The 14,097-nt window shown below is 45.1% G+C and overlaps 1 protein-coding gene across 3 annotated transcripts in view; it reads right to left on the bottom strand.

The window, feature by feature from the left end:
• ccdc135 (coiled-coil domain containing 135) overlaps nt 1-14,097 on the bottom strand; it is a 144,016-nt gene that overhangs the window by 88,498 nt on the left and 41,421 nt on the right. For all 3 annotated transcript variants that reach the window (XM_069917196.1, XM_069917197.1, XM_069917198.1), the window contains one exon: nt 1,505-1,577. In XM_069917196.1, coding sequence (XP_069773297.1) covers nt 1,505-1,577 — 73 coding nt within the window. The remainder of the gene's footprint in view (nt 1-1,504; nt 1,578-14,097) is intronic.

Genomic DNA, 14,097 nt, shown 5'->3' with positions numbered 1-14,097 from the left:
AAGCTCTAATTTGCTTGTGGCTGCTGGAAGCAAAGCAGCATCACATTTTAAGGTGATGTGTTGAAATCTGTATTACTTTATTTAATTCAAGCTAAGCTGAAGTAATTTGTAATGTGCAGTACTCCAAGTGAACATCAACTGCATTATGACACTTCCATTTGACACAAATTGCACTAAATATGATTGTACTGAGGACTGAAGAGCAAACTATTAATGCTCTAGGACAAGGAATGAGTTTGATCAGATTTTGTCCCTCAAGCTGAACCTACAGATGAGTTTGATCAGAACCTACACCAACTATGTCCAGTAGAAATAAAAAATATAATGAACATTATTTTGGAGACATATAGCATGATAATAGGCCCTTTTGGCCCACGAGCCTGTGCTGTCCAGTAAAACCCAATTGATCTACAACCCCCGCATGATTTAAAGAAGGGAGGAAACCCATGTAGACACGAGGAAAATGTACAAACTCCTTACAGACAGTGCTGGATGCAAATCTGGGTCACTGGCACTGTAAGAGCTTTGCGCTAACTGCCATGCTAACCATGCTATCATTTTTATAATATAAAAGTTATACAAAATGTGATAATTTTCTTGGAACATTCCAAAGCACTCTCTGACCAATCCATTACTTTTGGAATGCAATAGCAATTAGAAAATCAAGAGAATACTTAGGTTTTCTTCAATGAAAGCATGAGAACGTTTATGTCAACTTGAATAGTATTGAACCCACATTCTTCTGTCTCAAGGGACATTACTATCCATGAAGCTAAACCGTTGTTCCAGGTTATAACTCCCAGATAGATGCCATGCTTGGTACTTATTCATCAGTTCTTCCTGGCTCATGCTGGCTTATCCTGTTCTCACCAAGCAAAAAGAAGGCCCCAATGTTGTTGAATTGATTGAAATTGAATTGAATTGAACTGAACTGTCTTTTGTCATGTGGACAGCAAAATACTTTGTTTTGTCTGCTATCCAGGCAAGTCAACCCATAATTAGGTACGATAGGTCATGCCAAAAAAAAACTGAGTGCAGAGAAAATAATTCGGTTAAAACATTGCAAGGACAGCATTATTTTGCTAATGAAAGTTCTGTTCAAGAGTCTGATAACAGCAGAACAGAAGCTGTCTTTGACTGAGGTGGTGCTCATTTTCAAACTCGTATCTTCTGATTATTTGCAGTTTGTGGGGCCTTGCTATGCATAGATTAACAGCTACATTTTTTTTATGAATTCAATGTACTTCAGAGGAACTTAATTGATTATGATATGCATTGATAAGGTGTTATTTGAATCCAAGTTCTTACATTCGTTTCTATATATATCTGGTACCACCTTCAGTTTTGGAAAGCTAGAGAAACACATAATCAAATAAATTGTGATGAAATTGTCAATCAGTTTTACAAAATTTGCCTCTAATTAAATTTGACTGACATTTTTTTTAAAAAGTACCCTTACTTTTGAAAATACCATATATCCCAAGTTTAGGGCTGACTCATTTACCTTTAGCAGGAATGACAATTTGCTGAGCCCATGATGGAGGCATGTCAAAAATATTTTCCACTTCTTTTTCATCCTGGAACAGAGAGTTAATGATAATGAAAGCAAGCTGGTTTTATTCCTTCTGCCCACAGTATCCAAATGCTTTCTTTTCTTGTGACTATGCCTTGATCTCTAGACAAATAAAAGACGATTTGAAATGCCTTTCAACAGCAATACTGGAGTGCATCCCTGAAAGAATGCCTGGCTTTAGGAGGGAAGGGGGAGAAGGGAAAGGTTTTTCAAAACAATAAAATTCAAGAATAAAGACGAAGAGAACACAAACTATCAGAAAACACCAGCAATTGATTTCAACTTCTACCAACTGTAGGTTATACCAGTTCTCAGGAAGCATTTGAACAGGTCAAACCTCCTGCCTTACCTTACCTTACTGTGAGATGGTTGGGTCGATGCAGGTAGTATGAACAAAAACTGTGAATCGACCATGATGAGTACTAGATTTTGGGAATCAAATCTCACCCATGAAACCCTGGCAAGTCTAGACCTGGCCAGCCAGGTCTCTTAATACTGGGATGACATCAGTAAAGTGTCAATGTGTGGTGATATGTAATTACACCACTAGGTCACCAAGGGTCATCACTTGTATATAAAGCAGTCCAGAGCTACAGTCTAGCCTTCCAGGTTTCTCTTGCAGAGAGACAAGGCCTCTTAGTGTAAATAATTAGTTTACTAAAGCTGTCTTATACTTGCATTGCTGGTGTGGTTATTGTCAGTACAATTTAATAAACTAATATCATAGCTACTAGGATGGAAGCTGCTTCTGCTCCAACGCGCATTCCCGACCACCTGGAGACTCTTCCTGAGGAATGGAATCCGGGGATGACCAGCACGCACGTGCATCCGAGGACAGAGACGGCAAGGGACCCCTGTACTGGAATTGTGGTGGAATGCGGGGAAGACCACAGAAGTACGATAGGGCAGGTAAGAAACAGCCAAGAGCCCTGCCTGCCCGTGGGTTTGCTGGTACAGGCGCCGCCGATTCTAAACCCCGGTCCGATCAGAAAAGGGCCACTACAAGCACGGGTGGAAGGATCTCTGCAAATCGTGCTCCCGATCGACACGTATGTACAGAATTCTCGACCACTCCAGAGCTAGGGAAAGCAGACACCGCTACTGTCACTCCCCCAGCAGCAGTTTCCCCAGTACCACGGAGACCTGATGTTACTGCTGGGATTACCCCAGAGACTCAGCCAACAGCCCCAAGCACCCAGGTTACTCCTCCAGCAGACACAAGCCCCACAGAGGCTCTACCAGCAGCTCCCAGTACCCCAGGGTCCACCCTTGCTACACCTAGACCCAGAGACCACGTGGAGACCGGGAACGACCCCCAGGGTTCCCCCACATTACCTAAGGGACCAGAGACTGTGGCTTAGCCATGTGCTGTGACCAGAAAGGCTGGAGCTCGACCCCAGAAATCCCGGAGCCAGCAAGCACTTCTGCCACTGACAGAGATGCTTTCTGAATTACGTGGAGGGTGCTGAGGCATTGGATAAAGAGCTATTAATGCTGCTGTTAGCGCAGCTGGGAGACTACCCTTACTCTCTTATACAGGATGCCAGGTCCTACCAAGAGGCAATGAGCACTTTACAGAGACATTACAGTAAGGGGCATAGCGAACTCCACTCCCAGTACAGGCTCATGACCAGGTCACAACAAGCAGGGGAGTCTGCCAGAGACTTTATACTCTCTCTGAAAGACCTGGCGAGAGGCTGCAACTTTAAAGCAGTATCAGCTCAGGAGTATGCGGAGGACCTTATTAGGGAAAGAATTGTTGCGGGCGTATGGTCTACTGAGACGAGACATTGATTGTTGGAGAAAGGAATGGTGGGGCTAGATGAGGCAGAGACTATTGCAGAAGCTTTAGAAAGAACCAGGAAAGAATTGGAGGAGTACTCACAGGACCCTGGGGCTGGGACAAACGTCACACTGCTGGACTCTCTAGACCCACGAAAAGAAAAGTATGCTGCCTCACAGGAATTCACAGCAGTGGCAGCACACCTTGAGGGTCCCAAGTGCTTTTTCTGTGGACAAAGAAAGCATCCCAGAGCCCTCTGCCCTGCCAGAGAAAATGTCAGTTCCAACTGGAAAACGTGGGCATTATGCAAAAGACTGCAGAAGCCCCAAGGCCACAGCCAAGGCCCAGTCTCATGCTAATGACAGGCGGGAAAGCTCTTCTTTCTCCACAGACAAACAGAAGAAGAATGCCATGTGCAGCTAGCCATCTTGGACAAATGCTACAGAGCAGAGGACACAGTCTTCAGGAGATGAATATGATGCCGAGTATTATTGGATAGAAGGACACGAAGAACAAGCTAGACTTGCTTCCCTACACATGAATCAGGCGAGTCCACACAATTTATCTGATGCCACTGTGTGTATCAAAATTAATCTTTCTTCTTTTCTTTGGCTTGGCTTCGCGGACGAAGATTTATGGAGGGGGTAAAAAGTCCACGTCAGCTGCAGGCTCGTTTGTGGCTGACCAGTCCGATGCGGGACAGGCAGACATGATTGCAGCGGTTGCAAGGGAAAATTGGTTGGTTGGGGTTGGGTGTTGGGTTTTTCCTCCTTTGCCTTTTGTCAGTGAGGTGGGCTCTGCGGTCTTCTTCAAAGGAGGCTGCTGCCCGCCAAACTGTGAGGCGCCAAGATGCACGGTTTGAGGCGTTATCAGCCCACTGGCGGTGGTCAATGTGGCAGGCACCAAGAGATTTCTTTAGGCAGTCCTTGTACCTTTTCTTTGGTGCACCTCTGTCACGGTGGCCAGTGGAGAGCTCGCCATATAATACGATCTTGGGAAGGCGATGGTCCTCCATTCTGGAGACGTGACCCATCCAGCGCAGCTGGATCTTCAGCAGCGTGGACTCGATGCTGTCGACCTCTGCCATCTCGAGTACCTCGACGTTAGGGGTGTGAGCGCTCCAATGGATGTTGAGGATGGAGCGGAGACAACGCTGGTGGAAGCGTTCTAGGAGCCGTAGGTGGTGCCGGTAGAGGACCCATGATTCGGAGCCGAACAGGAGTGTGGGTATGACAACGGCTCTGTATACGCTTATCTTTGTGAGGTTTTTCAGTTGGTTGTTTTTCCAGACTCTTTTGTGTAGTCTTCCAAAGGCGCTATTTGCCTTGGCGAGTCTGTTGTCTATCTCATTGTCGATCCTTGCATCTGATGAAATGGTGCAGCCGAGATAGGTAAACTGGTTGACCGTTTTGAGTTTTGTGTGCCCGATGGAGATGTGGGGGGGCTGGTAGTCATGGTGGGGAGCTGGCTGATGGAGGACCTCAGTTTTCTTCAGGCTGACTTCCAGGCCAAACATTTTGGCAGTTTCCGCAAAGCAGGACGTCAAGCGCTGAAGAGCTGGCTCTGAATGGGCAACTAAAGCGGCATCGTCTGCAAAGAGTAGTTCACGGACAAGTTTCTCTTGTGTCTTGGTGTGAGCTTGCAGGCGCCTCAGATTGAAGAGACTGCCATCCGTGCGGTACCGGATGTAAACAGCGTCTTCATTGTTGGGGTCTTTCATGGCTTGGTTCAGCATCATGCTGAAGAAGATTGAAAAGAGGGTTGGTGCGAGAACACAGCCTTGCTTCACGCCATTGTTAATGGAGAAGGGTTCAGAGAGCTCATTGCTGTATCTGACCCGACCTTGTTGGTTTTCGTGCACTTGGATAATCATGTTGAGGAACTTTGGGGGACATCCGATGCGCTCTAGTATTTGCCAAAGCCCTTTCCTGCTCACGGTGTCGAAGGCTTTGGTGAGGTCAACAAAGGTGATGTAGAGTCCTTTGTTTTGTTCTCTACACTTTTCTTGGAGCTGTCTGAGGGCAAAGACCATGTCAGTGGTTCCTCTGTTAGCGCGAAAGCCGCACTGTGATTCTGGGAGAATATTCTCAGCGACACTAGGTATTATTCTATTTAGTAGAATCCTAGCGAAGATTTTGCCTGCAATGGAGAGCAACGTGATTCCCCTGTAGTTTGAGCAGTCTGATTTCTCGCCTTTGTTTTTGTACAGGGTGATGATGGTGGCATCACGAAGATCCTGAGGCAGTTTACCTTGGTCCCAACAAAGCTTGAAAAACTCATGCAGTTTGGCATGCAGAGTTTTGCCGCCAGCCTTCCAGACTTCTGGGGGGATTCCATCCATACCTGCTGCTTTGCCACTTTTCAGTTGTTCGATTGCCTTATATGTCTCATCCAGGGTGGGAACCTCATCCAGCTCTAGCCTTAGGGGCTGTTGAGGGAGCTGGAGCAGGGCGGAATCTTGGACTGAGCGGTTGGTACTGAAAAGAGATTGGAAGTGTTCTGACCATCGGTTGAGGATGGAGATCTTGTCGCTGAGGAGGACTTTGCCGTCTGAGCTGCGCAGCGGGCTTTGGACTTGGGGTGAGGGGCCGTACACAGCCTTTAGAGCCTCGGTGTGAGGGTAAATTGCTTAATAGATAGTGGAAGCACTGAAAGTTTTGTTGACCATGGATTAGTCAACCGCTTTGCCCTCCCCACACGCCCAAGTGAGCACCGGATCCTATTAGCAGCCAGCAGCCTTGCGGCTGAGGTAAAACAGTTTTGCAGGGTTACTCTAGAAATCCAGGGCACAAAATATGGAGGGTTCAATTTACTAGTACTCCCTCACCTCTGTGCCCCAGTACTATTGGGTTTAGATTTTCAGTGCCAGTTAGAAAGCATTACAATAGTGCACAACGGGTCTCATCCCCCCACTATTCCTTACGAAGAAACAACACTGCAGCCTGTCTGTCCTGAACATAGAACCCCCTCCCCTGTTCATACACCTGACCCCAGAATGCACACCAATAGCCACAAAGAGCAGGAGGTACAGCCCGAGGGACAGAGCCTTCATTAGGACAGAGGTCCACAAGCTACTACAGGAGGGCATCATAGAGCAGAGCACCAGCCCATGGAGAGCCCAGGTGATTGTAGTAAAGTCAGGAGAAAAACTGCGCATGGTAGTGGATTAGAGCCAGACAATCAACAAATTTACACAACTAGATGCCTACCCCCTGCCACGCATAGCAGACATGGTCAACAACATTGCACAGTATAAGGTGTTCTCCACCATAGACCTGAAGGCAGAATACCACCAACTGCCCATTAGAAACAGCGATCACATTTACACGGCATTTGAGACAGATGGCAGGCTGTACCAATTTCTGCGACTCCCCTTTGGTGTCACCAATGGAGTGTCCCTGTTTCAGAGAGAAATGGATCGAATAGTAGATGAGTTCCAACTGAAAGTGGTGTTCCCCTGCTTAGACAACATGACAATCTGTGGCCACACTCAGGAGGATCATGACACGAATTTAAAACGCTTCTTCAAGGCAGCAGAGGAAAGGAATCGAACATACAACAGGGACAAATGCATCTTTAGCGCCAGGAAGTTGCCAATCCTGGGCTACATAGTGCAAAATGGGGAAATCAGCCCAGACCCAGACTGTATGCGCCCTCTCCTAGACCTCCCAGTGGCACACACGTTGAAAGCACTAAAAAGGTGTTTGGGACTGTTCGCTTACTACGCCCAATCGGTCCCCAATTACGCCAACAGGGCCCACCCATTTATAAAAGCTTCAGTTTTCCCACTGTGCCCAGCAGCCACCAGGGACATTAGGGTCCATATCGCTAAAGCTACCATGTGCTCCATAGATGAGTCGATTCCATTTCAAGTATAAACGGATGCATCCTATGTGGCTCTGGCAGCCACCCTAAACCAAGACAGACGACTGGTGGCCTTTTTCTCGCGAACCCTACAGGGGTCAGAGGTAAGGCACTCAGCAGTAGAGAAGGAGGCCCTAGCCATTGTGGAAGCAGTAAGGCACTGGTGACATTATCTGACTTCACCCTCGTCATGGACCAACAGTCTGTGGCTTTTATGTTCGATAACCAGACAGGGGGAGAATTAAGAATGACAAAACCTGCGCTGGTGGATAGAATTGTCTACATTTTACTACGACATTCTATACCGCCCTGGGAGACTCAACGAGCCCCCAGACGCATTGTCCAGAGGCACTTGTGCCATCCTTAACCGCACATCCCAGTTGCAGAGCTTGCACAATGAGCTGGGCCACCCGGAGGTCGCTAGACTGTTTCACTTCATTAAAACCCAAAACCTCCCATTTTCGGTTGAGGAAGTGAGGTCAGTGAACAAGAGCTGCCCCATCTGTGCGGAATGCAAACCACAATTTTACCGGCCAGACAAAGCCACCCTGATAAAAGCTACCAAACCTTTTGAGCACCTCAGCCTCGATTTTAAAGGCCTGCTCCTGTCCAATAACAGAAATGTTTATTTCCTAAACGTGATAGATGAATACTCCCATTTCCCCTTTGCAATCCCGTGTTCCGATGTATCAGCAGCCACTGTTATAAAATGCCTCCAACCCATCTTCAGCATATTTGGGTACCTGAACTACATACACACAGACAGGGGTGCTGCATTCATGAGCGCAGAAGTACAGTAGTACTTGCACGAGAGAGGAATTGCTACCAGCCGCACTACAAGTTACAATCCCAAGGGGATTGGACAAGTCAAAAGGGAAAATGCCACTATCTGGAAAACGGTCCTCTTGACCTTAAAAGCAAAAGACCTCCCTGTTACTAGATGGGAAGAAGTGTTGCCAGAAGCCCTACACTCTATACATTCTTTGTTGTGTACTGCCACTAACATGACCCCACATGACCGTATCTTTTCTTTCACAAGGAAAGCCACGACGGGCACAGTGCTGTCTAAATGGATGATGACACTGGGACCTATTCTCCTCCAGAAGCACTGCAGACCCCACAAAGCGGACTCACTGGTGGATCAAGTGGAGTTCAGGCACACAAACCCTCAGTACGCCTTCGTCACATTCCCAGATGGAAGAGAAGAGTCGGTGGCCACCAGGGATCTCACTCCGGCCGGATGTGTGAACAATGCGGAGGAAACAGAGATATCTACGGATCAACAAGGAGCGCAGCAGCAGTCACTAGAACAGTCGTCCATTGAGTCACCCCAGAGGACTATACCACCCACCCCGGAAATCATGACCCTGGATACGCCCGCCCCACAAAATATCACCACCCTAGACTTGATGGCAGGACCTAATCCCATACAAGAGGATCCCCAGCCCACATGGCCATCTAGTACTTCTCACTCCCCCACCTCCATCAAGAAAGGCCGAAAGGCAGACTGCACTCCCCACCCCTATACCACTACCGAGGAGGTCCAGGAGGCAACAGAAGCCACGAAAAATTTTGGACTTATGAACTTACAAAGGAAGGAGGATGGGGGGGGTGTGCGGGGGGGAATAATAATTTTTTTAGGGGGGGGTGAATGTAGTGATATGTAATTACACCACTAGTCACCAGGGGTCATCCCAGTGACCTTGTATATAAAACAGTCCAGAGCTAGAGTCTAGCCTTCCAGGTTCGTCTTGCAGAGAGACAAGACCTCGTAGTGTACATATTAGTTTATTAAAGCTGTCTTATACTCGCACTGCTGGTGTGGTTATTGTCAGTACACAATGCATTGTAATGCACATCTTAAATTTCTGAGAATCCACACGAGTGTTTGCATGAATTAATAATAGACCTCATGCAAAGCCATTTCATATACCTTACAAGCCTTGGAGTTTTGTTTTAGCATCTTTGTGCTTTCCATAATTAGTGGGAGAAAATGAATGGCTAATATTTTTGGGGTCTAAACCTTTTGGACCTGAAACGCTGACCATTCTTTTTCTCCCACTGATGCTACTTGATTAGCGGAGATCCTCCAGCTGATCAAATTTTTTCTCCTTTTCTTTCCAAGTCAAGAAAATGGAGGTGGTGGTGTTTCCATGCCCTTGAGGCACTTGTTCCTTTTTGGTAGTACAGGCTATGGGTTTGGGAGATACTATCACAGTAGCTTAGGTCGGTAATCCCTTTTGCAGATGATGCATTGTGGAGACTGAAGGGTGTTTGGGAATGGATGGGGTTTCTTTTTTTTTGTTTCTTTCTATTTTTGAAAATTTTATTTAAAAATGTTTCCATACATGTAATCATAGCCAAATACAAAAATACAATAATCAAATATTAATATCGAGTCCATTATACATGTTGGTATAAAACCCCAACCCCCTCCCCCTTTAACAAAATCCCAAGAAAGAAATAAGAAAAAGGAAAAGTAGAAAAGACAAGAATAGAGACCTAGTTACCAGAGGACACCCCTCATCACATGGCTTTGACCATTTGTATCTTTTAGTACTTCAAGGAGGTTAATGAGGTTTTGAAGTTTAGGGAAAACATCTATAAATTAATTCCTGCAATTTGTACATACAGGTGCCAATTTTTCAAAAATACATCATATTTATTTCTCAGATTACAAGTAATCTTTTCAAGAGGAAATGGGTGTCTGATTTCCATGTTTCTGCTATACATTTTCTTGCCATTACCAAGGCAATCTTTACAAATTATTTTTTATATATAAATACACACACACACACATATATATATATATATATATATATAAATAATTTCAATTTTGGTCTTATCCCTTCAATATTACCTAATAAAAATAACATTGGGTTTTGTGGAAATTTAAATCCTGTAATCTGTTCTAAAAAAGTTGCCAAATTTATCCAAAAGGGACTCATTGTAGGACAGGACCACGTAGAGTAATAAAAAAGTGTCTATCTTCTGCCCACATCTAATACACTGGTCAAATAAGTCTGATTTAAATTTATTTAACTTCTGTGGCGTGAGATATAATTGATGTAAAAAATCTGTATCTAACATTTATAGTGTTTGTCATACTAACTTGACATAACTCTGACCAATTTTGTTCATCAATATTATTTAAATCCATCTCCCATCACTGTCTGGACCTATGTATCCCCTGTTTGAGACTCCCCTTCTGCAATAAAGTGTACATAGCTGAAATAATTTTTTTATATGTCTATTATGAATCCACCTTTCTACATCACCATATTTTGGTAATAACATTGTTGGACCCATTTTATCTCTTAAATAAGCTCTTTATGGATGGGGTTTCAATCAAACAAGTTATTTTATGCTGGATGGCGTCAAGCTTCTTGAGTGCTATCAGAGCACCACATATCCAGATAAGTGGAAAGCATTCCATCACAGTCCTGACTAGTGCTTTGTAGATGGTGGAAAAGCTGTAGAGCTGTGGGGTAAATCACTTGTTCCAGGATCTCTTCTTGCAGTGACAGCACACAAGTTTCACAACAATGTGGATCCCCATAGTGCATAATGCAGATCAGCATTGCCTGGCCCTTTTGCAGATGAATAAAACTAGCCACAAATCAGGGCATGTTTGATTAACATGCAGGCATGGATTTCTTCTGTTGCTGAAAAGCAGCTTTGAGTGACCTATGGACCCAAGATCTCTCAGTATGTCCACACTGCTCAGAGTGCTCCCATTAATATTGTGTTCTGCCTTAACATTTGACCAGCGAAAATGAACCACTTTGCACTTTCCTGGGTTAAATTCCATCTGCCACTTCTCAGCCCAGCTCTCCATCCTATCAATATCACTTTGTAATCTGTGGCAACGTTCCAGATGATCCACAACACTATCAACCTTCATGTCATCCGCAAACTTACAAACCCATCCTTCCTTATCAAGGTCATTTATAAAAATCACAGAGTAGAGGACACAGAACAGATCCCTGTAGAATACCACTGGTCACTCACCTCCATGGAGAATATGAACTATCCATAACCACTCTCTGCCTAATCTGAAAATAGGAAGCAAGGCCTCCTTGGATTCCATACCTCCTTACTTATGCATGGGAAACCTTATCAAATGCCTCATTACAATTCATGAACAAGACATCCACTGCTCTACCTTCATCAATATTTGTTATATCCTCAGAGAATTCAGTCCTGACATGAGACATAACCTTCTCCTGACAAAGCAATGTGAGCTATCGCTAATCAGATTATGTCTCTCCAAATGCTTGTAAATCCTGTCTCTCAGGATCTTCTTCAACAGGTTACCCACTACTGAAGTAAGACTCACTGGTCTATAATTTCCTGGGTTACTCTACTCCCTTTCATGAGCATAGAAACAACATTTGCAACCCTTCAATCCTCCAGTACTTATCCTATCCCTAATGATGAAGTGAAGACTGTTGCCAGTTGCTCAGCAATCTCTTCCCTTGCTTCCCACAATAGCCTTGAGTAAATTTCATCTGGTCCTGGTAACTTATGTAACTTCATACTTTTCAAAAACTCCAGAACATTCTCTTTCTTTATGTCAATATGCTTGTGTTTCAGTCTGCTTTAAGTCATCCTCACAATTGCCAAGGTCCTTTCTTCTGGTGAATACTGAAGCAAAGTGTTCATTAAAGATATCTGCTACCTCATTTGACCCCATCCACAACTCATCCTCTACTTCACATACTTAGGCAAATACCTTGGAAAATCTTGTAGAATCCAGTAATTAGCTGGATTAGATTGCCCTACTTTTTGTTTACAGGTCGTATCTGAACAATTTTCCACATTGTCAGGTATAGACCAGTAATAGTAGTGATCAGTAGTGAAGCAAAAAACATAGAAATGCTGGGGAAACTCAGCAGGTCATGCAGTGTCCATAAAGATATATAAAGCAACATTATGGGCCTGAGCCTTCTTCAAGGCAGGCAGGTGCCTGAATTAAAAGACTGGAGAGGAGGAAAGAAAAAGCAGGGGAGGAGTACAGACCAACATAAGGGGTAATAATTGGACATAGGACAGGAGAGGAAAGATGAGAATTGATCAAGGGAGGTGTGGTTCTGTAAATGGAGAGCAAGAGAAAGGGAGACAGAGGGAAAAGGAAAGAGTGAGAGAGGAAAAGAGAAAGGGATAGGGGGTGCTATCAGAAACTATAGAAGCTGATGTTAATGCCATCCAATTGGACAGAAGTAATGTTCCATCAATTTGTGGGTAGTCTCAGTCTGGCAGAGCATTACATTGGGAATAGAGCAGGGAATTGAAAGGACTTGTCACTTGGAGGTAGATGGTGAAGCAGCTACTGTTGAGGAAATTAGGGAGGCTGCAAAAGGACAGGAAAATGGGCAGCGAAGTGGCAAATTAAATACAATTTCAGAAAATGCACTTTGGTTAAAAAAAGGGAAGAATTTTTTTAAAAGGGGAGAAAATTGTAAATACCCAGATGCAAAGGGCCTGGTAGTCATCATGCAGTATAGCCTGAAGGTAAACTTGCATGTTGAGTCATTGGTGAAGAAGGCAAATACAATGCTGGCATTTATTTCAAGGGGAATAAAATAGAGATGTGATGTTGAGGTTTTGTAAGGCATTGATGAGACTGAAATACCTATTTCTGCTCCTATGTCTAATTATAGTTTTATTATAGGAAGGATATCGAAGTTATGGAAAGGGTACAGAGGAGAATTATGAGGATTATGGCTGGAGAACGTGTCTTACAAGGCAAGGTTAAGGCTTTTCTCTTCAGAGCAAAGAAGGATATGAGGTGACTTATTAGAGGTCTACAAGATTATGTCATACACAGCCTTTAGAGACTCGTAAAAACTCCTGAAGTCGCCAATGTCCGCGCTGAGCTGGGTTCGTTTGGCGAGGCTAGTCCACCACTCATTTTGGATCTCTCGGAGTTTGCGCTGAAGATGGCTGCATGCGTGACAGAAGGCTTGTTTCTTCTCTGGCCAGGACGGCTTTGTAAGGTGAGCCTGGTGGACAGCTCGCTTCTTTGCCAGCAGCTCCTGGATTTCCTGGCTGTTTTCGTCGAACCAGTCCTTGTTTTTCCTGGAGGAGAAGCCCAGTACCTCTTCAGTGGATTGCAGTATGGTAGTCTTCAGCTGATCCCAGAGGGTTTCAGGGGACAAGTCCGTGAGGCGGATTGCATCCTTGAGCTTTGCTTTGAGGTTTGCCTGGAAGTTTCCTCTCACTTCGTCTGACTGCAGGTTTCCAACATTGAACCTCTTTCTGGGGGTTTTACTGTTCCTGGACTTTGGCTTGAAGTGAAGGTTGAGCTTGCAGCGAACCAGCCGGTGGTCAGTGTGGCATTCTGCGCTGGGCATGACCCTGGTGTGGAGCACATCTCGTTTGTCTCTTTCTCGCACCAGGACGTAGTCCAGGAGGTGCCAGTGTTTGGATCGGGGATGCATCCAGGTAGTCTTCAGGCTGTCCCTCTGATGAAAAAGGGTGTTTGTAATGACAAGCCGCTGTTCTGCGCAGAGCTCCAAATGCTTGCCCAGGATTCCTGGCCAGGTTTCTGAGTCTTTGCCGACGCGAGCGTTGAAGTCGCCAAAGATGACAACCTTGTCGGCTGTAGGGATGCGTTGAATGAGGTTGCGTAGATCAGTGTAGAACTTGTCCTTTTCTGCTTGTTCCGCCTGGAGGGTTGGAGCATAGACACTGATGAGGGTGATGCAACGCTTGTTTTGAAGGGGGAGTCGAATGGACATGATCCGGTCCGAGTGGCCTGTTGGGAGGTTTTTGAGTTTGGAGGCAATGGAGTTCTTGACCATGAAGCCTACACCAGATAGGCGTCGTTCATCCATAGACTTGCCAGACCAGTAGAGTGTGTAGCCCGCGCCGC

Source organism: Narcine bancroftii, chromosome 2 (genome assembly GCF_036971445.1).
Source record: "Narcine bancroftii isolate sNarBan1 chromosome 2, sNarBan1.hap1, whole genome shotgun sequence".
In the NCBI taxonomy this organism is placed as follows: domain Eukaryota; kingdom Metazoa; phylum Chordata; class Chondrichthyes; order Torpediniformes; family Narcinidae; genus Narcine; species Narcine bancroftii.
The sequence above is the reverse complement of the archived record's forward strand: the minus strand, read 5'-3'. Positions and strand labels throughout refer to the sequence as shown.